Source organism: Prunus mume, linkage group LG8 (genome assembly GCF_029339155.1).
Source record: "Prunus mume cultivar Tortuosa linkage group LG8, ASM2933915v1, whole genome shotgun sequence".
Taxonomy (NCBI): domain Eukaryota; kingdom Viridiplantae; phylum Streptophyta; class Magnoliopsida; order Rosales; family Rosaceae; genus Prunus; species Prunus mume.
In genome coordinates, this window is record NC_142705.1 from 7,805,705 (window position 1) to 7,828,646 (window position 22,942).

The window sequence follows — 22,942 nt, forward strand, 5'->3', positions numbered from 1 at the left end:
AATACCATCATTCATTTTTAAAAATGACACAACATTCACTTTCACATCCAACTCCACCACTTGTACCAACACATTCACTACCTCCACCACCACCACCACATCCTTCTCCTCCTCATCCTCCGCCACCACCACCACAACCACCACCTCCACCTCCACCACCACCTCCACCACCACAACCACCTCCTCCTCCAAAATCTCCACATCCACTACCACCTCTACAACCACCACCATACTGCCACTACCACCACCTCCACAATCGCCATCCCCACCACCGCCACCACCACCACTACCACAACCACCAACTCCACCTTCATCACCGCCACTACCTCCACTCTATCACTACCACTACCACCACATGATTAGTACATAACACTTTTAATATCATGTCTATTTTAGTCATTATTCACAGTTACAACAATTTTATATTAAAATTTATCAAAAGGTTTTGACACTGTTTTTTGTACTAACAGCACTTTAAAAATATTGTTTACTAAATAAGGAGCTGCTTTACTTTATAACTAATTATTTTCAAAGCACAACATAAACAACTTTTTTTAAAAGTGACAGTAATTCTAAATTGGGAAGAAGATCCAAGCTTTTTTTTTTGGTCTGAAAGGTCCAAGCTCATTGAAGATACTTCAGGTGAAAATATTTAAAAGATTCTCTAGGCTCTCTTTTGGGTTCACATATCATCCAAAAAATCATCAGCCATGTAATATGTAAAAGATTCTCTAGGCTCCTTTTGGGACGATCAAATTCGCAGAGTGAAACACTTTTGAGTTGCTTTTGCGTGGTTCAAAGTATTTACTCACATCACAGGGCTGGATCATTTATAGCAGACTTGTGCTCAGCTTGGATTAGCATTATAGTATACATTCACTTTAAGGATTTTGCTAGAGAGTCACCCACATGTAAATAGCCGGCTCTCATTATGGGTCGCAGATGCATAAATGGTTGGAAACCGCTCACTCCCACATGAGCGACTGACCCGAACACGGCTATTTGATAAAGGCTGGCATAAACTGACCCGCAAGAAATTAGAAACTCTCCTCTTTATCATGCCAATTATCTTATCTACAATGTCAGTGACCAACCCAAAAAGTGTTGTCCTGCTATTCCTCTAACTGGGTTTTCTTTATATGAATAATTTTTTTTTATTTTTGTCAATATTTATATGAATAAAACTCGCTGGGTGCAAAAGATGGAAAAGAACAGATTCATATCGATTATTGAACTGCAGGGCTGCTTGAGGGAGCAATGCAGTCAAAAGCAGATCCACCAATAATTGGGAAGCAAAGTTATTGAATTGGTTGGTACACTGAGACATCAAGCGTGGCTTAGGTCACATGGGATTCATAAGATACACATATCACATGGCAAAGGGCCCGCTAGGAGGTTTCGTTCTAAGATGCTTTTTTGACCCACACAGACACAACTCACAACAAGGCAACAAGCTACGGGGAAGCTCAGTATGACTTGCATCTGAATAGATAAGAAATCAAAACCTTCAGGCACAAGGACATGGCCCTACAGAAGAAAATCACATTCAAACTTATTGCAGATCTCACCAGCCCCCACTGTCCTCCCAATTTATGGTTCATTGTTTCTCTGAAAGACTGAAAGAAACACCTAGCTTTTAAAACCCTCAGTTAGAAATATCCAAAAGAAGCTTAATTAGAAACACCTAGCTTTTAAAAGCCCTGGTTAAAAATATCTGAAACGAGCTTAATTAAAAACACCGAACTCCCGGTTCGAGTTATGAAGATCTAATAAGAACTTTAGACATGGAATGAAAGATCGATGTCATGAATTGCTAATACAGTACTTAAAGGTAAAAAGAAAGAGACTATTTTCTGACAAGATAGATCTAAAAATAACTACCTTCAACAAATTTGAGAATGTGATTCTCCAATAGTGTCTACAAATGAGTATGTGCTCCAGAGAAGATGCATTCTATGTGCTTCAAGCTGGAGAGACTATCCCACTGATGACAACTTAATTAGGGGCCTATGACCAATGAAGAACTGAAGAAGATATTTCACACATAACTGAGTGAAGATGGCACCCCGAAATTTTAACTTGCTTTGGTCTTTCCTCTCCACATGAAAGATTTCAGAATTTAAGGCCTTCTGTGAAGTGTGCCCAAAACATTGCTCTTTAACCAACAAATTCGATAGGATTTGATTCTGTAACAACCCCAGGAGAGAGTAAACTGTACATTTAACGAAATACATGATGCACCAAATAAGATTTTGAAGTCTCCCAATTGTAGCAGAAATCAAAGTAGACACCAAGCAATGCTACTCAGCTGCAAAGATAACCAATTACCACTGAGAAATGCACAGTGAAATCCAGATAACATCTTAAGATCTTCCCTCCTGGTTATACACATTCTCAAGCTAAACCTTCCTGTGGAAGCTTAAACATGGTTCTTCCCATTTCCAAGTGTAAGCTCCAGATCATCCACCCCTACCTCATGTATTCTCTCACCCTCCCAAGCTTTCAGTGTGCCGCTCTCAAACTCAAATTCTGAACCTCGTCCCCTCTCTGTAGTGTTCCCCCACGCCATTCCCCCATGCCCATTAATAGTGTTCTGAAGAACACTCTGCTCAGCCACTGGTTTCATAAGATTAAATGTGGGTGAAGGTGGAGCTACTGATGGTGCCCCTGTCTGGAAACTGACCCAACGACCGGAGTCCACAGTGGAAGCATCAGACTCATCACATTCTGGTATTGTGGCAGGTGTAAGATGGTGGCGACGTGTAGGGCTTGAAGGGGCAGAAGCTGCGAAAAGAGGGTGGCGCAAGGAGTTTAGACAGCCATTAGTAAGGGAGTCCCAGTCAGGTTTTCGCTTTGAACCTCTAGAGGTTGGAGAAGAAAGAGGTGGAGTTACAGGCGCACTATTGGATATTCTAAGAGGAGGAAGATTTGCAGGAATGGAAGCTATGTTACGCAGGAACGGAAGAAGGTAAGAGGAGGGGTTTCCATCGAAACGAGTTGGGCTTGGGAAGGAAGAGGAGGATGGACTGGCATGGTAGGATGGTACAGGACTTGGGAAAGCTGAGGATTGTGGGCTTTGTTGAATAGAGGAACATGCACTCATATTTGTTGGAGTGCCTGCAATTTCCATTGGAGATGGCTTGCATCCCTGTATCCAAAATAGACATTCAATAATTAAACAAGTACAATATGAATGAAGAAATGGATTAACAGAAAGCTAAATAATAACAAAAAGTCTGCTTTGAAAATCAGGGTCTTTTGTTCAAATAAAAATTGGATTTCAACATATTAGCATATGAATCAGGGCAAATTGATGACCTGCTGGATACAGATCTCACCCACAATTCAAAAACAAAATTACATGACCAAATCACAACCTTTTCATCCTTAACTATCAACAAATCAGAACAAATGCATATCCCTTTTTTTTAAGTAACAAAATCTAGTGAGAGACGAAAGGGGAAAAGACCGTTTCATTATAGTCCAGATCCTAGCTCAAAGCAATACCAGAACAGAGAAACAGATATGCAACATGCCTGTGCTATTATTCAATTACAGAGAAAACAAAAATCAAAGGGGGGGTTTTGCATTTAGTGGAACAGATTAATTTGCGAAAAAATATAAAATCTTTCAAACAATTAAAAATTGCTCAACTTCTTCTCCAATGATGATCCAAGATCAAAACCCAACAGGGAGATTAGCAAGAAGGCGAGGATTTACAGATTCAACATGATGTGCATGCAGATCTATGAACACGAAAAGCAAAACCCAATCTAAAAAAGAGCTGATTCAGCTGAATCGGAATAACAAGGACAAGAATCCAAACCTTGCGGTATGTGGTGCCATCTTCTTCAACGACCCAGCCAGCTTCAGCACAGAGAGCTTTCAAGACCTCGTTGTTGTCGCAGTGCTTAGGAAGCTTGTAGCTGCCCTGAGCTCTGAGACCAGAGTATATCTTTGCAGCAATGGCTCTTCTCCTCCTCTCCCTCCTCTTGTTGTTCTCCCTCTCTTTCCATGTTGGTAACCTCCCCGACGACCCACCCCCTGTCATTTTAGCTTTTCCGGGTCAGGTCACCCACCTGCTTACCCTTTGAGCTTTCTCTCTCTGGACTCTCAGTTTTCTTGTGAGAGAGAGAGAGAGAGAGAGAGAGATGGTGTGGTGTGTTGTGTTGTGTTGCAGTGGGAAGAGAAGAGAAGAGAAGAGAAGGGCACTATTTTTCTGCCTCTCTCACGAGGAAAGTGCTTTCTTTATTCGAAGGGAGTATTATTGTATGAAGAGGAGAAATGCAACTCCCCTTCTTTTTTTCTTTTTTTCTTTTTTTTCTTTTTTTCTTTGCGCGATCTGTTCTCTTCCCTCCCTATTCACACATATCATGCAAGTTGCAATCTATCTGCCCATGAGATTTCTGAGACACAAATAAGGGCAATTAGGTTTTACCACCTTTCTTAGAGTTTAGACATGAAAATGGGGATTAATTTCTCCTATAATATAAAACTACTTGTGAGGCTTAACAATTTAAGCTCGAACATTGGTATTTATGTTCACTCAAAATACATGGTGTGTCAATGGAAGAGATGAAAATCTTTGAGCTCGATTGAAATAAGCCCAAACGTAAGCAGGAAAAAAAAAAGGGGTAAGAATGTAAGTGATAAACTCAAATGCCGTAAGTTTGTAGATTTTCACGAGTGACCTATAATTTTTTTTTTTTTTTAATAAATATCAATGAGTGTTGGGGGTTTTGACTTAGGACATCTTTCAACATTGGGGAGAGAAGTATCACTAAACTAAGAGCTAATTGGTGTATTCAAATTTACTTAAGACATTCGATTTGTGGATGACTACAAGTATTCAAAACTAATCTAAATATTTGATTATGTGAATTTTTAAGTTTTTCTGGATACTATTTGTCTCCTTGTGCAAAATATGAATTGACATATATCATATACAAAAATAATTTCTCAAAAACACAAAAAGGAGAGTTTATACACATATGTTAAACTCCGATTTGCAAGAAAGTATGAGTTCATGAATGAAGTAAATATTTTCCTATAAAATCATAAAAAAGGGGGAGTCATGTTAAGATCCAGCAAATCACAGCCACACAAAAATAAGACCAGTCAAAATGTTTGTGTTCGTTCGGGGCTAGAAAAACACTGTATTCCTTCCTACTGTATCAGAAAACACTGTAGGTCCATTTCTAAAACCGGGCAAGTGATCATGCCCGACTCCATTGGTTTTAATGATATTAGCAAACTGAGGTAGATTAGTTAGGTACTACTAGGGTTTCTATTCTCCAACTGTTTTGTGCACCTCTATTTTTTCTTTTTCTTTTATTTAATTCCTTGAGATCTTATGCATAATAAAAAGCGTCTACTAATACTAACTGAAAATGCCATATTAAGTATATTATCGACACCTTTCAAATTCACTCCTCAAATATTATCATCACCTCTCTTTGCTAATTCTCAATTTTCTCAAATTTGGATAGGAAAAAAGTGATATTATATTATTAGAATGGAGGACCAAATACATAAAGTAGACACACGTTAAGGGGATTAGGTGAACACACAAGGGTGGCCTTCGCCCCTCTATTTTCCTAATAATTTTATAATTTTAGCTCCATCCATGGAAAAACATTTTTACTCTTTCAAGGGTTAATTAATTTAACCAAGTAGTCGACTCTCCTTGCATGAAGCGATAAGAAGAAATTATAACTCCTAATAGAGCACTCCTTCCATTACCAAACAAACTAATGATTACAACCCTCAAACAGTACATCGCTATAAAATCAAACCAAGGCCTAAAAATTACAACAATACCAATTAGAATGGATATGTGCTACTGCGCGCACAGGATTATATTTTTCACTAATTGATTGATTAGAAGATGCTCTCTCTCTCTCTCTCTCGCTCCGGTATTTGGGGTTGCTCTGACGTGATGTTCAGTTTGAACGGTACAGATACGGACAAACAAAGAGCTCAGAATTCAGAACAAAAAAAGTGTAGGGCCCACGCCTCTTAATAGCCTCCAAATCATGTTGGACTGGATGGTACTTTTGCAGTGTCAGTCGGCTCCACACGTGCGACACAAAACCCCACTACCACCCCATCCGTCTACAGGGACCACTACGACCTTTAACGTGTCCACCATTGGCTCTACACGTGAATGTGGCTCCCACCACCTATTTTTCTTTATTTTTATTTTTTTGGTAATTTTTCCTCCAATATTTGATTGACGTGAATCTTTTAATAATTGCTATGTTCAAAATATTCTCAAATTACTACATGTTCTTTAAAATGTCTCAATATACCATCTATATTATCATTAAGTATCTCATGTAAGTAATTTTGTCATATTTGAGAGAAGTTCAGTTAGTTGATGTGGCCCCCACTTCTTTTCAACCTTTTAACAACGAAGAGGAAGGGTTAGTCAGGTTGAGAAAATGAGGAATTTGATATGGCAAACCCAAGATTCAAATAGAATGCCAAAATGTGAAGATTTTAGACCTGAAATTAATATGGCAAACACAACACAACCCACCCCCTTCCCAGATAACCCAACACACACACTCAATCAATATTCACACAAAGAAAAATCAGCATTCCTCCCCATTCAAATATTCGAGCCCTTCTTTTAGAGATTCCCAAATATGAAATTCTCTCAACCTAATATTCTTCTCCCAGATTCCCTTTTTTTATCAACCTGACTAACAATTCCTTCCTCTTGTTAAGGGATTGAAAAGAAGGGGGGCCACATCAGCTAATGGAGCTTCTTTTACATATGACGGAATCGCTTACGTGAGACACTTAATGAAAGTATAGATGGTATATTAAGACATTTCAAAGAATATGTGGTCATCGGAGACTATTTTGAAAGTACAATGGGCATATCCATAAATAAACCTTTAATAAATTTATGGTACTACATATTTTTAAGTTACACATGTGTATATATATTTTTTGTCCAACACATGTGTGTGTATATATATATATATATGGATGGATGTAATAAGTAAAGCTTAGCAAAAATTCTCAAGGCTTTCCTAATCTAATTATAAATTTATATAAGAATTTAGGTGGTGTTGGGGTAAATGCCCTAGAGTCAAGCTTCATATAAGTATGGGGTTAAGTCCATTTTGACAACCGCTTTAAGGAAGATGTGAAATTAGAACAAAGATCTCAAGTATGGACTTAGTGTTGATTGTTTGAATTTAAGTGGATTGAATTGACCACTAATTTGAAATAAAGGGGTGCACGTACATGTGTGTGAACCATTTTCGATCGATGTTTAACTAAAAGTTTGACATATAAAAAAGAGAGAATTTAAGGATGATGTAGAATTGTAATCTTAGAGAATGATACAAATTAACTCAACATGGTAACCATTAAAAAAAATTATAGTCATATATCAATCTTAGGTTTAACGTCCACCTACTATACATATGATTCACAAATTAGAATTCTCATTCTCCTACACTCTTTGACCTTCGTGTATTCCATTGATTTGTCATTGAAGCATTTCTACTCGTTTGATCATGCTAACTAAGTTAGAAACATTTACTTGAGAATCAATTTCAGACAATCAACAATTATACTTTTCACAGGAGAAAATGTTGAATATATATTTTTGATTGTCTACAAATTAGAAGAATCATAAACTAAAAGAAGCAAAATAGACAGCAGCACTGAATGGCCATTCAACGAATGGCCAATTGTTGTTGCTCAACTATTTGGAAATACGTGCAACAATTGAAGATGTCACGAAATGCATTAAGAACAACAACTAAGCTTTTAATATGCATTTAACTCTTAAATCTCAATTAATTACAAGGAGCACGTGCGGATCCAGCTAAGGTTTCTGCGAGGGAAAGGGACCGACCGACCGCCAAGCTAAGCTGGCCAAGTCAGGTCGTGAGGCGTGAAGGCAACGGGACTTGGCACACGTGCGGGGGACAGAGAGCCGTGCGGTGCCGTTTTGGCGGGGACCAATGCCCGTGTATCTTCGTTTTCCTAGAAAGTGAGTAATCTTATTGGTCTTCTTCATTGGTCCAAGAGACCACGTGGGGGTCCATTAAGCCCAACCATTTCCCAATTAATTATAATTAAACACTTTTATAATCCAGTCTTAATTATTCCAAAGTGCAATTCTGCTTTCATAATTATAACCATAATTTTTCCCTAACTTCAATGCACAAGGTGACGTGTACTCTGTCATCATGATTCATACGTTCGTATGCATATAACTTTTAAAATAAAAAAAAATAAAAAATTTGTAATGGTTTCAAATTAATCACACATTGAAACAAAAATCTCAATTAATCAATTATTTTTATTGACAGTTTTGCTTTTTTTTTTCTTTAACAAAATAATAATTTCTTTAAATTATTGTTCCAAGAACATTGTTCATGCATTGCCTATATACAGTGCAAAGCTTAATCATTTTGATGTGGTCTTTGCTAATCCGACAATGACTTCGGACAAGAGCCCCACGTGCTCTTTGCCTTTAGTATTATTGCAAACCACCCAATGTTTTTATTTTTCTAAAATAACAATTACGTGCAGCATAATGTGATAGAGTCCCTATTATTAATAGAATATTGCCTTCATTATTTTTTTTTTGTTACAATTAAATAAAAAAGGGAAACAGAAGAAAGTCTGGGCAAGATTAGTTACCCGGCACCCGAGTTCATGTGTTCAAATCTCCGTGAGTCTAGCGCTTGTGTCAAAAAGACAGAAGAAAATCTTGATTAAGTTTCAATTCGATTTTGGCCCAAATGTGATATAACAGTCTGAAATTTTAGAGGACGGCCCATCTTTAATGGGGCAATAGATATCCATCTAAACAGGCCCGAAATCATGGTTACACGTAGCAGCATTCCTTTCCCAAAAAAAGGGTCAGAAGTTTACCCAAAATAAAAGACAAAAAAAGAGACGCAGCCGTTTGTGCAGGTTCCACGTCAGTCTTGGATCATCGTATCCAACGGACGAAATCGAACCCCGCCTTGTGCATGAAAGTCAATAAACAATAACAATTGGAGACGCGCATGTTTTGAAAACGACCATAAGTAAAGATATAATCAAATCAAATCCGATAAATCCGATTGTAAATAACTCGATACCATGACGACAATCTTTGAATATTCGTTTGGCAATTTGGTGACGAGACCGTGGGAAGTCAGATTGTGTTGTGTCTCAGATCCGCCATAGATGCAGAGGACTTGTCCTTCCCGGTTTCTTTGGGCTGGTGGGTTCTTAACTCTTTCTTTGGTTCTGGTTTATGGGCCTTAAACGGGGCTTCACATACCCATCTACTTCTTCTCGATCGAAACCTGGTTTTTTCACAAGTTTGCAAGCCATGAGGTGAGTTACAGTCACCATCGTTTCTTTGATTCTTCCCATGTTGTCGTTCCTTAGTTTCTGGAAGTGTTTTTTTTCCCTTTTCTGGGATTCATGGGTCATGCATATGTGTCTGTTTTGTCAGTGGCTCAATGTGTTTGTTTGTATAAAAAATTATTTTGGTAGAAAATTTGCTTGTGCTATTGAGTTCTTGATGTCTGAAGCAATTGCCTTTCCCTTTTTACTTTTAAGTGTCAATTTTTATTGATAGTTTTAAAAAGTTTGAAATTTTCTCGTGTATATGACTTGGCATCTTTTTCTATCTTCTTTTTACTATAATTGATTCATTCTCATGGCTATGTTGCTTTGAATTGATTGGTTGTGGAATGTGTTTTGCTGAGTTTTCAGATTGAGAGTTCATTAATTGATTGGTCCCTCTCCCTATTCAAAGCAGCTGACTTGGTGTACCCTTTTAGGAAAACCTTCAAAGCAATCAAAATATCTCTAGCAATAATGTTTTTCCTCACAATGTGGCTAAGGTCCTATCTGTGGTGTTACTAATTTCTCAAACTGTACATTGTTTCAAAGTTACATGTCCAAATATAAACCATTGAAGGGATTGTCAACACATGATACTCTATATGGATGATTACTTAATATGATTGTTTCGGAAAACCATCCTGCATATTTCTGATCCACTTTGAAATTTGGATTGAATAGAATTTCTGATGTATGTGCTTGTATGGCTGATGAAGGTTTACTCAAGAATTATGCTTTCCATGTAGCTGCTTTCTATATCCTTTCTTCATATGTATCCCTTTCTTTCACAGAACGAGAAAGATATTTGGGATTTCTCTGTCCCTCATTCTTATCAACTTTGCTGCTATAATGGAGCGTGCCGATGAAAATCTCCTCCCCTCAGTTTACAAAGAAGTGAGTGAGGCTTTCAATGCTGGACCATCTGACCTGGGCTATCTCACTTTCATTAGGAACTTTGTGCAGGGAATGGCATCACCCCTTGCAGGTGTACTAGTTATTAATTATGATCGCCCTACAGTTCTGGCAATGGGGACTTTTTGCTGGGCCTTGTCAACCGCTGCAGTTGGTGCAAGCCGGCTTTTCGCTCAAGTGGCGTTCTGGAGAGCAGTGAATGGTTTTGGATTGGCAATTGTTATACCAGCACTTCAGTCTTTTATTGCTGATAGCTATAAGGATGGAGTGAGAGGGGCTGGATTTGGGATGGTGAGCCTTGTTGGTTCCTTGGGTGGCATTGGAGGTGGTGTTCTGGCCACACTTATGGCTGGTGAACAATACTGGAATGTACCAGGATGGCGCTGTGCTTTCATTCTGATGGCATCACTAAGTTCACTAATTGGGTTCCTTGTTCTCTTGTTTGTGGTTGACCCAAGAAAAACAGTTAATTTCACTCATGGTACCGACCATAGTTCTGATAGGTACGGGCAATTATTTCATCATACATTTTAAATTTGTTGTCTATTATATCAGCTTTCAAATTCTTTAACAAGTTATAGATGTGGTGACTTTGGTTTGTGATTGGAGAAAGAGTTCATCAATATATGGTGATTTGGTTACCTTATGCTGCAGGGAAGATTTGATAATTAAGGGCCCTACAAGTGCAGCATCAGTTTGGCTCGAGTCTTGGACGGCCATGAAGGCAGTTGTTAAAGTGCAAACGTTCCAAATAATTGTTTTGCAGGGTATTGTTGGTTCGCTACCATGGACTGCCATGGTGTTCTTCACTATGTGGTTTGAATTGATCGGTAAGCACTACCGCAAATTCCATACTTCAATGAAACAATTGCTGATTATCCTTTCTGCCCTCCTTTTTGTTTTCTGAGCTTCGAATTTTCAAACTTCTACTTTCATGACATATGATGTCTTCTAATTCAATTTTGCAGGTTTTGATCACAACAGCACAGCAGCCCTCCTTAGTCTTTTTGCGGTTGGCTGTGCTATGGGTTCTCTTCTTGGAGGACTAATAGCAGATCGAATGTCACGAATCTACCCTCATTCAGGCCGCATCATGTGTGCTCAGTTCAGCGCCTTCATGGGCATCCCCTTTTCATGGTTCTTACTTAAAGTCATCCCACAGTCAGTAAGCAGCTATTACACCTTTGCTGTCACCCTCTTGCTGATGGGTCTCACTATCAGCTGGAATGCTACTGCTGCAAATGGTCCTATGTTTGCTGAGGTTGTCCCCATCAAACACCGAACCATGATTTATGCCTTTGATCGTGCTTTCGAAGGATCGTTCTCTTCTTTTGCAGCTCCCTTGGTCGGAATTCTTTCAGAGAAGATGTTTGGTTACGATGCAAAATCAGTGGATCCGATTAACGGGTCTACCCGGGAGGCCTTTGCATTATCTCAAGGGCTTCTTACAATGATGGCTGTTCCATTTGGCTTGTGTTGCTTGTTTTATACGCCGTTGTATTTGTTTTTCAGGAAGGACCGTGAAAATGCTAGAATGGCCAGTGTGAAAGAGGAAGAGATGAGGTGAGAAGTCATTCTTAGTTTGAAGGAGCAATCAATGATATGAAAAGTGAGAAGTATTATGTGGCTTCTCCAAGCCTACGGCATTTCTGGAGATTCTGGTCTTCCAAGTCTTCTCCTAGTCTTGCCTTCAGCTGCAATACGGTGACTAGTTAGAGAAGCCACGCTTTAATTTCGATACTAAAAGATATCTGATACCAAAGCTAATTTTGTTTGCACGCTAGATTTTGTGATTCTTTAATGGTTAGGCCACTTTCGGGAGTGATTATGTTCAATGGAACCAATGTCTTACATATTTGGAATGGTTTAGCATGCCATGAATAGTTCATGACACATCTGAAAGGCTCATCAGGAAAGAATCAAACGTACTTTTGTAAGAGAGAGAGAGAGAGAGAGAGAGAGAGAGAGAGAGAGGCATTGTGTCCAACCTATCCTTATTACACATCAAGATACAAAGCATCCCAAAAGTTACAGTGACATACATTTTAAAGCGCCCAACTCCATTGATTTAATTAAAAGGAAAAAAAAAGGGGGAAAAAAGAACAAAGAAAATGCAATCTGCGAACAAATATTACAACCCCACTTGCATTTCAAGCATTGATAATATGTCAATTGACACTTTGGTGCTACCAAACAATAGCTATATGCACCTTGGGAAGAGGGTTTGCCCCACATACCCACCAGCCATAGCCCTTCTTACATTAGACTCGAACATCTTGGGATTATCTCTCAACACTGCAGCTGCATCGTGATTTAGGGGATCTTCATAATTTGGTTCCTGCAAACAAAATTAAAGAGAAAAATAAGCAACATTCAGATACCAAATAGTAACAAATCACAGAGGACTATCAAGATAGTACCGTGAAAAGATGATACAATCCATAGATGACAGTGTTTATATTAAGGACAGGTTTCCAATCTTCTCGTAGGATGTTGAGGCAGACATTCCCTTCCAAGTCAATATTAGGATGGTAGACCTGTCAGTGGGTTGTACGATGTAGAGGCAATGGATCATATAAGCGATAAAATAAAAGAGAAGACATGATTTAAGTTAAACAAGAAACGGTGAAACATATATGATGCACAAGTCTACCTTGGTCTTACACTTGACTTTTGGTGCCTCGTGTGGATAGATAGGGGCAACTTGGAAAGTAAACGAAAATGTACCACCTCTGTAACAACAAATGGAAGAGAACTTAGAAAACTAATCATTATGCTAATTTTACATGAGGTTTAAAAAAAAAAAATTCTGCTAAGAAACAACAATATGATAACCCTCAACACCATTGCTTGTGTTCGTGTTGACTTCATTACATAGAAAACAATGGCTGCAGTGTCTTGCAATTGAAAATCCTCGCACACAAGTATATTTGTAGACATATTTGTGTGAGTGATATGCGGTGTATGTGTGTTTGGAAAACAAAAAGTTAACCCAGCTTCTCAGACAAAGGATACGTGTCTAAAATTAGTATGTGCAGTTGTGACAAAAGCTTTGTTTGAAGAAACTTCTGCACACAAAGAGTAGAAAAAATCCTTACGAGTAAAAGCCTTCATCTGGACGAATTGTAACCTCAAAGTTCATCAGCTCATCCTTGCCATTAGGAAAAGAAATGTTACAAGATTTTGGTAGATTCAGCTCAGATATATCTGCATCAGATGCCACAAGAAGTAATTTTTAAAAAATGAATGGATGGTCAAATTTAGTGAAACAATAAAACTGCACGCATAGTCCAAAAAAACCAGTAAAAATAATTCAGCAAGAGAAGCAGTATAAAACCTGCCTCCTTAACCAAATTATAGCATTTTTGGATAATGACTTATTGTAGCACCAACATTTAAATATGCAATCAAGAATGCTAAAAATTTCAATTGGATAATGACTCTGTACTCAGCATAAACTTATCTCAACTTGATATATCAACTTGATGTACAAAAAGATACACATTAAGCAGTCCAGGGGGTTAATCCATTTTCTAAAAACTGTTATTTTCTAAATTTTCTTCAAAGCACCACCAACCTGAGAACCCTTTATATAATTCTTATTGCGTAACCGAGGACCAAGAAGGATGTTCTATATCATCATTCAAAAACCACTCAACCCAAAAAGCAATACAACTGTCAATATTATGGAAACCATCTAACTGGACTGATCCATATTGCTTTAAACAATCAACAAACTCTTTCTGGAATCAGAAATGAAGGGCATGCAAAAGCTAGAAGAATATTGAAAAGTAAGAGCTTCAAATAAATCAAAGGATATGATCATTAGAGAGAAGGAAAACCTTTATGAAGACGTAATTCCCCAGCAGATTGCTTCTTAACATGCGATGCTCCATTGGCATTTTCAGCAAGTTCTCTCTGCTTCTCCTTTACTTTGAATAGCCTAATCATATCTCCTGAAAATAAAAAAATAAACAATTATCCTAAATGGCCTAAAGGGGTGTTATAGTTTTGTGCTAATAACAACAATCACACTGGTAGCTTGAAAACAAAAAAAGATCGTGAGACAAAGAATCTGTGACATCGAAAAACAATGACATAGAATCTCCACACACAAGTAGACTAAAGTAAGGGGTGAATCAATCTAAACAGAACTATAGAAGATATGCCAAGCAGGCCAATTTTTTCTTGTGGAACATGAAGTAAAAAATAACCAAATGAAAATCAAAATTTAGTACACACCAACCAAAAAACAAGAAGTCAAGAAACCTCAATATTCACTGGTGAACGGTCCTTTAATTCATCTTCTTTGCTTTTCTTTTTGTTTTTCGTTTCTTTTTTCTTTTGAGGCCCTATCAGGCTAAATGGCAATACAATTGTCCATTCACTGACAGCTTTATACTCAAAATCATGAAATTAAAGATGATATTCTCCAACAAATTACAATCTCATCTCTAATCACCATAACAATGATCTCAAACAGTAACAAAATCCTCACAATAGTAATGCCTTTTCAAATTAAGACAAGTCCATCACATAAAAAGAAGAAATAAAGTATGAAGTCATATTAACAAGAAAAGGAGAAGTGAAGCCAATAACAAATTTCATAAACAGTTACAGGGAGACAAAAAAAATCAAATCTTGCTCAAAAAGCTAAAACCCAATAAACCCTCCAAGTTTACAAACACAATTATCCAATCAGATGCCAAAACCCAAGTGGTACAATAATAAATCATACAAAAGTAACAAAAAACAAAATACGGGTTAGGGCAGAAAAAAGTTCAGTCCTTTAAGCACCTGAATGGAATTCCTGGAAAATCTAACAAGGCAAAGGAAAGAAATAGACTTGGAGACAGATACGTATACATTTATATGTATATATTATTATTACGATGTGTAGATGCTGACCTGGTTGAGAAGAAGCTTGCAAAGGAGAGGGTGTGGTGGATGAGTAGGAAAGTGAGGAAAGAGAGACGGATTTGGAAATAGAACGACCTGTCGTTTCGGGGTTTTGGAGAACTTAGCCAATTAAGCGTCTCTGGGGTTTATGCCTTGATTTATTGGGATAGAGATGCGTCGGTGTGGGGACAAACTGTTCAGTCGTGCTGCTTTATTTGTACGCTATTTATTTTTACAAATTTATAAATAAACCCAATACTAGATATGTATTTATAAAACCCAAGCACTATTTAAACATAAGCACCCTAAAATCAACCCCAAAATCAACTTTTTGGGTGTCTTTATAAATGGGTTTTGAGTGTGTGTAATGATGAGTTTTGGGTGTGTTTATATGTTTAAATAGTGCTTGAGTTTTTTTATAATTTCAACCCTCATTTTGGGTGTTTTAGTGAAACTCCCATTTATTTTCTCTGAGAGATAAGGAAGCAAGTTTCAAACTCGGCAATGCTTACTTGTCGTGTTTAGAATTAGACTTCTTTTTTGTTGTTGTTTTTAGTTTTTTTTAAAGGAAAATTGTTGGCCCAAACTTGTTGAAGCTAGGGATGAAGGCCCAATTGGTAAAATTAGTCTTCCAAAAATCATGCTTGAAATAAACTACTCAAAATTACATAATTAAAAAAATGTATGAACGTTCTGGGTTTGTAGCTTCAATGATAAAATGTAACTTTTACACTAGGTGAAGATATTGACATTTTCTTACCAGGGAAGTTACTTTCGTGGTAGAATGATGAATTATCTCTCTTTATTAAGTTCTTTCGTATTAGTTTTCACAATACATCGAATGCAAAGTAATTATTCGTAACCATTTGAGCTATCCGCCTTTTACGTACTAGTTTTCACTATACTAATACACTTTTCTTTTATATCTAATCACCATTGTTTATGATATAATCAATCCCGTTTCCTTCAAACCTGTACTTGTATATATAAATGGTTTCCAAAATATTCAAAAATATTATTTTGTAGGTAGTGAAGTAAAATTCGCACGTGTGTGCATTCCACACTGGAAATGAACCCAACACGCGCAGATCAACGAACGAAGTCCTTGCGCCAAAACCCGTCTTCAACGGTCAGTGCCCACTCTGCAAAACCCTAACCACCACAGAGCTCAGAGAACAGAGACCAACAATGCCGAGCCTCTCCGTCTTCGTCACCCTAATCTCACTCCTCCCCTTTCTCTGCCACTCATTCTCTCCCGAAGCCCCAACCAATAGGCGCCTCCTAGTCCTTCTCGACGACCTCTCTCTCCAATCCTCTCACTCCATCTTCTTCCACTCTCTCATCTCCCGCGGCTTCGATCTCGACTTCAAGCTCGCCGACGACCCCACCCTCTCGCTCCAGCGCTATAGCCAGTACTTGTACGACGGCCTCGTTCTCTTCTCTCCTACCGCCCACCGTAAGTTCATCAATCAGAAACTCCTAAGAATGACACATTTTGGTTAATTCCTTTATATGCAATGAAATCTGATTTTCTTTGTTTGGGTTTTAAGAGTTTGGAGGAGCTGTGGATTTTCAGGCTGTGCTTGATTTCGTTGACTCTGGGCACGACTTGATCTTGGCAGCTGGTGCCTCTGCATCTGATTTGGTTCGCAGTATTGCAAGGCAATGCGGGGTCGATTTCGATGAGGTTTGCTGTATTGTTCATAATTTGGTCAATTTAGAAGAATGGAAAGTAGAAAGTAATGTCATTGATGAATATGGTTTTGATTTGGTGCAGGATCCATCAGCTGTGGTTATCGACCACACCAATTACGCCGTGTTGGGGACCCAAGGGGACCATACATTGATTGCCAGCGATGACTTTATTCAATCTGATGTGATTCTGGGAAAGAATAAGATCGAGGTCAGTTTAGTTTCATGAACATATTTTCTTACTAGATAATTTGTTGCTACATATGCCCACATTGCTTAAATCTAACGTGGTAAATGTGTTGCTGGTTATAAACTCCTTGCTCTCTGATTTCAGTACTTTGCATTGTGTTTTAGATTATTATTCAATATCATTACGCAAAAATGGTATCGATCACTTCAATGGTCATATTTTAAAATGTCTTATATATTATCATTCTATGCGACAGGCCCCTGTACTTTTCAAAGGGATTGCACATTCGTTAAGTGCTTCTAATAGCTTGGTAAGCTCCAATCTGCATTTGAAGTTCTGAACTCTTTTGCTTATGACCTCTTCAGTGGGTTTTAAATGGCGTTGAGATAACGGATTATTTCTTTCTGTGGTCTATGGTATAATCATAGGTTTTAAAAGTTCTTTCAGCATCTCCTTCAGCATATTCTGCCAGCCCAAATGCCAAATTGTCCTATCCTCCATCACTCACTGGATCTGCTATTTCATTAGTTTCTGTTCTGCAAGTAAGTTCTTTCTGTGTTCGGGAAACAATGTTTGTCTATTATATGAACCTCCACCTAAGCTTGCTTCCATCTCTGAAACACAATGTGAAAGTCTTTTGTGAGCAATTGGGACATTTTCTTCATGTTCCTTTTCACACCGTCACCTGCCACATTGGTTGAACTTGATGGAGTCATTTTGAAATCTTGAATTGCAGGCTAGAAACAATGCTCGGATTTTGATCTCAGGCTCTGTAGATATGTTTAGCAACCAGTATGTATCTAATTGTTTATCTGAATTCATTTATCACTGTGGTTTCTCTGTCCTTTAATTGTTTTTCATTTATAGGATTTACTTCTGATTTCTGCTTGTGATTCAGATTGTTCAAATCAGCTGTGCAGAAGGCTGGGAGCTCAAAGAAGTGAGTAAAATCTTTAAATTGCTGCTTTTCATTACTTATCCCATTATCTTTTGGTTATATGCTGCTTTCATACTTATTACCTACATATAGTTGAACACACAGCAAACCTACTTGCATTTATATTCTTTTTTCAAGAAAGACAGAATCTATGTAATCTTAAGTGCTGAAGACTCCGGGAAGCTTCCATTGAATACTTTTGTTATCTCTCTTTCATTCTCATGGACTCATATGTAACCTGTCCTTTTGTTTGTGCTGAAAATGGTTTGATACTAATTCCAAAGTGGCTTGATCAAGGCAAAAAAATTCACATTATCCTGAAACTTTTGATGACAGATATGAAAAGTCTGGTAATGAACAGTTTGTGACTGAACTTAGCAAATGGATCTTCCATGAAAGGGGACATCTAAAGGTGAGGTTCATTATATATCGTGAACTGTTACATTGAGATATACAAGTTAAATGAGGCTTTGAATTTGTGATATTACAGTTATCAATGCATTTACTTCCAATTTATACTTGATATGTTTAGGTATTTGTTTATCATTTATCCTTGTGCATTGTCTTTGCTGTGTTAATTCATGACCTTTATTTTCAGGCTGTCAATGTTAGACACCACAAAGTTGGAGAAACTGATGAACCTGCAGTCTATAGAATTAATGATGATCTGGTAATGCCTCAACACAGCTATCATCTATATACATATATGTATGTATATTTGCTGAATTTCTAAACAGAGGGAATGCACTGGAATCATTTAGTCTTTTGTATTTGCAGGTTTATTCCATTGAGATATACGAGTGGTCTGGAAAGAGCTGGGAACCATATGTGGCTGGTGATGTTCAAGTGCAGTTCTTCATGATGAGCCCTTATGTGCTAAAAACTCTGGCAACTGATCAGATGGTATTCTTATCCCAAGACCATGTTTTGACTTGATTTACCAAATCTAGAACATCTTTGTTCACGTGCATATTTGATTTTTCAGGGACTGTACCGTACGTCATTCAAGGTCCCTGATGTTTATGGGGTTTTCCAGTTTAAGGTTGAGTATAACAGGCTTGGGTACACTAGCTTATCCCTTTCCAAACAGGTCAGCTTTTGGTTTAGACACCTTTCATTAACAAAGCAGTTTGATTGTTGTTATGGCTTTATAAATTTTATGATCTGTTTTTCCACTACTAGCTTGATCATATTGTAGTATGAGAGCTCTAGTTTCCATTACTAATTGTTTACCCCAAAAAAAAAAAAGAGTAAATCATTGACTCTAAATTTATGAGCTCCCATGAAAGAAGGATCAAATAGTTGGGCAGTTAAATGGCAATTGTCTGATATAATAAGATAATATGATGTAAAAAACATGACAGTTCGAAACTGTCCATTGTTTGTTGTGGGGGTAGTTATGGTGCTCAACTGCTAATTAGCGAAACCTTATAAGATTTTAAAACTAGTCTATTCTTGTTATAACAAGATTGTTCTTCTCATGTTACTTCTATGGAAAATTCAAATTTCAGATCCCTGTACGGCCTTTCCGGCATAATGAATATGAACGATTTATAACCACAGCTTTCCCGTATTATGGAGCTTCGTTTACTACAGTACTCTCTCTCTCTCTCTCTCTCTCCTCTTGTGATCTTATCTGTCGATAAATCTGCACTTACCTCTCGATAAATGTTTGTTTGGTTTCACTTTTTGCAGATGGCTGGGTTTTTTATCTTCAGCATTGTCTTCATGTACAAGAAGTAAAATGCCGATGCACGAGAAAACTTTGCATTGGCCATGCCTCTAAATCACTTGCCTTAGTTTTCTTGTTAACATTGTTTTGAGAGACTTCTGATAGCTAATGGCATAATACTGACCTTGTAACTACAAATTGGCGTTATCCCAAAAATGTTGTTTGCATTGCAGTTGCTGCCTGGCCTGCCCACAGAGGTGGTGTTGGCCGGCCACTTGGTCGTTCGGTGCAAAAGCCAAAAATAGACAAGCATCCACAAATTTAGCAGGTGCCGACTCAAATCTGACTTTTTAGTCCTTTGTTTTTCTTGATAACCATTATCCTGCACTTCGAAAGGTCATTCTAAAGGAAGTGGTTGCTTGCTCGTGTTGTTTGTGGGATGGTATGAGAGAGGGGGGAGGGGGATTTGAACGTGGACATTTTTCCAAATTTATAAATGAATTATCTTGGTATTTTAATTTCATTATGAAAAATGCCCCTGTTAAAAAAGGAAAAAATCTTGGTATTTTAATAACCACAGATTTTTTCCTTTTTCCCAAATTCATTTTAAATGTCCCTGTTAAAAAAGGAAAAAATCTTGGTATTTTAATTTCATTATGTGAATGAATTATCAATCATGGGGTCGGATGCATGCATGCAGGAAAGAAATGGGAAAGTGACCTCTCACTCACTGTAACATGGGACCAAATTTGAGTCTTCTTGGAGATCGAGATTCACACTTGTAAACATTTTCGGCTTGACTTGAGGGAACACAATAATATTTCTTACACAAATTGAAGATGAAGACTGGAACATCATTTAGTTAATGGTAATTGGAGCATTTCCATGTCTCTTAACAAATAGAGTCAATTTTGTTAGTGAGTTGTCTCCTCATCTCTTGGAAAACCTTGGCTCTTTGACGCATCCATGTCACAACATAAACACATTTTGTTTCTTGTGCTACAAAAAAGACGCGTTCATATTTTGATTTGATTTGATGCATGGTTGATCAGTGAAAAAACATTTGAATAAGAATTAAGGCCCAAAAGACACTGAACCTGTAAAACGAAATGCACGTGATGCCCTGGCCGTTCAGCCGCAAACCATTTTCAATTTTTTTGCCAATTATTTTTTCCAAAAAAAAAAAAGATTCCAAAGAGTCTCTTATTAATCAGATAATAATTATAATAAATAAATAAAAGGTATCTGTGTTGTTTTGGTACGTGGTGGGATTGCACAAACAAAACCACATGTACATAGAAAGTTTGTATATGAATCATTAAAATGCCAATTGTCACAGAGCCTTGCAATTCCACCCAACCCAAAACCCTATCCTTGCCACCTAGGCCTCCTCCCCCAACTTGATTGGTTGGCCTCTGTATTGCTCTTACCACTTCCCCCCTACCACCCTTCTTACACTTTTTCTCTCTAGACTGCCACTCTTTCTTTCTCTCTTTGCAATTCCAAAACGGGAATGTGAGCTTTGCATAATTGGAAGGACCTATGATTACTCTCAAAACTGTCTTCACCCTCCACACCAATATAACACTGTAAATCCATCCTCCCATCCCCACCATTGCGGAAATTTCAGAGCAAAGCAACCATCTTTGAGCAAATTGGATTGAACCCAAAATAAAAAAATTCCAGAAATATGAGCTGCTTGAATCTCACATGGGTTCAAATCCAAACCTGCTCAATGTTCAACCAAGCAGGCAGATCCAGATCCCAAACTTTCAGCCTCGTCCACCCACTCAAGACCAACATGCCCGTTTCATTTGCACCCCCAAAACGACGTCGGTCCACCTCCCCTTTCTCCGTCTCTGCAATTCTCACCAAGCAACAGACCCTCAAAGATGAAGAATCAGCAAAACCCAGTTTTAATTTCAAGTCCTACATGCTCCAAACTGCCGACTTGGTCAACCAAGCCTTAGACGCCGCCGTTCCACTCCGAGACCCGGCCATGATCCACGAGGCCATGCGCTACTCTCTGTTGGCCGGAGGCAAGCGGGTCCGGCCGGTCCTCTGCCTCGCCGCCTGCGAGCTCGTCGGCGGGTCCCATTCGCAGGCCATGCCCGCTGCGTGCGCCGTCGAGATGATCCACACCATGTCGTTGATCCACGACGACTTGCCGTGTATGGACAACGACGACCTCCGCCGCGGAAAACCCACAAACCACAAGGTTTTCGGGGAGGACGTCGCCGTTTTGGCCGGCGACGCCCTCTTGGCTTTCGCTTTCGAGCACATCGCCGTGAACACAGTCGGCGTCTCGCCTGAGAGAATCATCAGAGCAGTTGAGGAACTGGCGAAGTCAATCGGGGCTGAAGGGCTCGTGGCGGGTCAAGTGGTGGATTTAAACTCAGAGGGCTTGGCCGATGTGGGGCTGGAGCAGCTCGAATATATCCACCTCCACAAAACCGCAGCTTTGCTCGAGTGTTCGGTGGTTCTGGGCTCCATTTTGGGAGGCGGGTCGGATTCAGAAACCGAAAAGCTCCGGACTTTTGCGAGGTACATTGGGTTGCTGTTTCAGGTCGTCGACGACATTCTTGATGTGACCAAGTCTTCACAGGAATTGGGCAAAACGGCAGGGAAGGACTTGTTGGCTGATAAGGTCACGTACCCCAAGCTATTGGGGATTGAGAAATCTAGGGAGTTTGCTGAGAAGCTCATTAAAGACGCCAAGGAACAGCTCTCTGGTTTCGATCTTGAAAGGCTGCGCCTTTAATTGCTCTGGCTAATTACATTGCTCACAGGGGAAACTAAAGAACCCTTTTGTTGTAATTTTAGAGTCCTTTGTTTTTCAGAATTAAAATCTCTGAAATTTGGTCAATTTATAAAAAAAAAAGAGTAGAGCTTAGCATTTAATTCATGTTGTGTTGGAGAAAAAGGATGAGTGTAGCAGGTGAGATTTGTTACAGTTAGCATATCATGCTTCCACCGGGTTGGGTCAAATTATACTTTTTTTTATATACTTCTTTTGCATGAATCTGTGTACTTTTTTTATCTGTGTTCAATCTGAAATTGATATTTGGGCATCTTCTTGGTACAAGGTAAGTTGCAATGAGAAGCCGATGGACGGCATCATCTTGGTTCAACAAATTAAATTGCAATGATTGCTGCAGACGCTGGTGTAGTGTTTCCGTCTTTCAGTACAAGGTTGCTTGCTACTCTGCTGTTTCTGAATTTTGCAATTTCAATTGTACCCGCTTTTGGTAGAGTTTGCAGATTT

General features: G+C 38.5%; 5 protein-coding genes across 6 annotated transcripts; 3 read left to right on the forward strand and 2 right to left on the reverse strand.

Annotated features, from left to right (window-relative positions):
• Nucleotides 1-1,704: 1,704 nt before the first annotated feature.
• LOC103340042 (protein BZR1 homolog 1) lies at nucleotides 1,705-4,389 on the reverse strand. The gene is made up of 2 exons (XM_008243408.3): nucleotides 3,827-4,389; nucleotides 1,705-3,148 (listed from the first exon to the last, which is right to left on the reverse strand). The coding sequence occupies exons 1-2, from the start codon at nucleotides 4,049-4,051 to the stop codon at nucleotides 2,420-2,422; spliced, it is 954 nt and encodes a 317-aa protein (XP_008241630.2). The 5' UTR covers nucleotides 4,052-4,389; the 3' UTR covers nucleotides 1,705-2,419.
• Nucleotides 4,390-9,101: 4,712 nt separating this feature from the next.
• Nucleotides 9,102-12,142, forward strand: LOC103340041 (Major facilitator superfamily protein). The gene is made up of 4 exons (XM_008243407.3): nucleotides 9,102-9,360; nucleotides 10,167-10,790; nucleotides 10,942-11,117; nucleotides 11,256-12,142. Exons 1-4 carry the CDS (start codon nucleotides 9,278-9,280, stop codon nucleotides 11,852-11,854), a joined length of 1,482 nt encoding a protein of 493 aa, XP_008241629.2. The 5' UTR covers nucleotides 9,102-9,277; the 3' UTR covers nucleotides 11,855-12,142.
• Nucleotides 12,143-12,264: 122 nt separating this feature from the next.
• RCE1 (RUB1 conjugating enzyme 1) lies at nucleotides 12,265-15,336 on the reverse strand. 2 transcript variants are annotated; one of them, XM_008243405.3, is made up of 6 exons: nucleotides 15,196-15,336; nucleotides 14,130-14,243; nucleotides 13,386-13,494; nucleotides 12,941-13,019; nucleotides 12,708-12,824; nucleotides 12,265-12,625 (listed from the first exon to the last, which is right to left on the reverse strand). In XM_008243405.3, exons 2-6 carry the CDS (start codon nucleotides 14,236-14,238, stop codon nucleotides 12,488-12,490), a joined length of 552 nt encoding a protein of 183 aa, XP_008241627.1. In that variant the 5' UTR covers nucleotides 14,239-14,243; nucleotides 15,196-15,336; the 3' UTR covers nucleotides 12,265-12,487. The 2 variants fall into 2 exon arrangements, with proteins under 2 accessions (XP_008241627.1, XP_008241628.1); XM_008243406.3 differs by having other exon boundaries at nucleotides 15,085-15,201.
• Nucleotides 15,337-16,226: 890 nt separating this feature from the next.
• On the forward strand, nucleotides 16,227-19,904 carry LOC103340039 (dolichyl-diphosphooligosaccharide--protein glycosyltransferase 48 kDa subunit-like). The gene is made up of 13 exons (XM_008243404.2): nucleotides 16,227-16,642; nucleotides 16,737-16,873; nucleotides 16,964-17,089; nucleotides 17,325-17,378; nucleotides 17,497-17,610; nucleotides 17,805-17,860; nucleotides 17,967-18,008; nucleotides 18,342-18,417; nucleotides 18,604-18,675; nucleotides 18,783-18,908; nucleotides 18,991-19,095; nucleotides 19,517-19,600; nucleotides 19,701-19,904. The coding sequence occupies exons 1-13, from the start codon at nucleotides 16,375-16,377 to the stop codon at nucleotides 19,746-19,748; spliced, it is 1,308 nt and encodes a 435-aa protein (XP_008241626.2). The 5' UTR covers nucleotides 16,227-16,374; the 3' UTR covers nucleotides 19,749-19,904.
• Nucleotides 19,905-21,215: 1,311 nt separating this feature from the next.
• Nucleotides 21,216-22,699, forward strand: GGPS1 (geranylgeranyl pyrophosphate synthase 1). The gene is given in 2 exon segments (XM_008243401.3): nucleotides 21,216-22,427; nucleotides 22,430-22,699. Coding segments are annotated over 2 exon segments (1,107 nt in total). The 5' UTR covers nucleotides 21,216-21,367; the 3' UTR covers nucleotides 22,477-22,699.
• The last annotated feature ends 243 nt before the right edge of the window (nucleotides 22,700-22,942 follow it).

Excerpts from the sequence above, each read along its gene's own strand:
- LOC103340042 (XM_008243408.3), bottom strand. The coding sequence starts at position 4,051 with ATGACAGGGGGTGGGTCGTCGGGGAGGTTACCAACATGGAAAGAGAGG. Across the intron at positions 3,149-3,826 it reads ATGGCACCACATACCGCAAG|GGATGCAAGCCATCTCCAAT; the intron begins GTTTGGATTCTT and ends TTTTGGATACAG.
- LOC103340041 (XM_008243407.3), top strand. The coding sequence starts at position 9,278 with ATGGGCCTTAAACGGGGCTTCACATACCCATCTACTTCTTCTCGATCG. Across the intron at positions 9,361-10,166 it reads ACAAGTTTGCAAGCCATGAG|AACGAGAAAGATATTTGGGA; the intron begins GTGAGTTACAGT and ends TTTCTTTCACAG. Across the intron at positions 11,118-11,255 it reads TATGTGGTTTGAATTGATCG|GTTTTGATCACAACAGCACA; the intron begins GTAAGCACTACC and ends TCAATTTTGCAG.
- RCE1 (XM_008243405.3), bottom strand. The coding sequence starts at position 14,238 with ATGATTAGGCTATTCAAAGTAAAGGAGAAGCAGAGAGAACTTGCTGAA. Across the intron at positions 13,020-13,385 it reads CCAGATGAAGGCTTTTACTC|AGGTGGTACATTTTCGTTTA; the intron begins GTAAGGATTTTT and ends TTGTTGTTACAG. Across the intron at positions 12,825-12,940 it reads AAGTCAAGTGTAAGACCAAG|GTCTACCATCCTAATATTGA; the intron begins GTAGACTTGTGC and ends ACCCACTGACAG.
- LOC103340039 (XM_008243404.2), top strand. The coding sequence starts at position 16,375 with ATGCCGAGCCTCTCCGTCTTCGTCACCCTAATCTCACTCCTCCCCTTT. Across the intron at positions 16,874-16,963 it reads GCGGGGTCGATTTCGATGAG|GATCCATCAGCTGTGGTTAT; the intron begins GTTTGCTGTATT and ends GATTTGGTGCAG. Across the intron at positions 18,009-18,341 it reads AAGGCTGGGAGCTCAAAGAA|ATATGAAAAGTCTGGTAATG; the intron begins GTGAGTAAAATC and ends TTTTGATGACAG.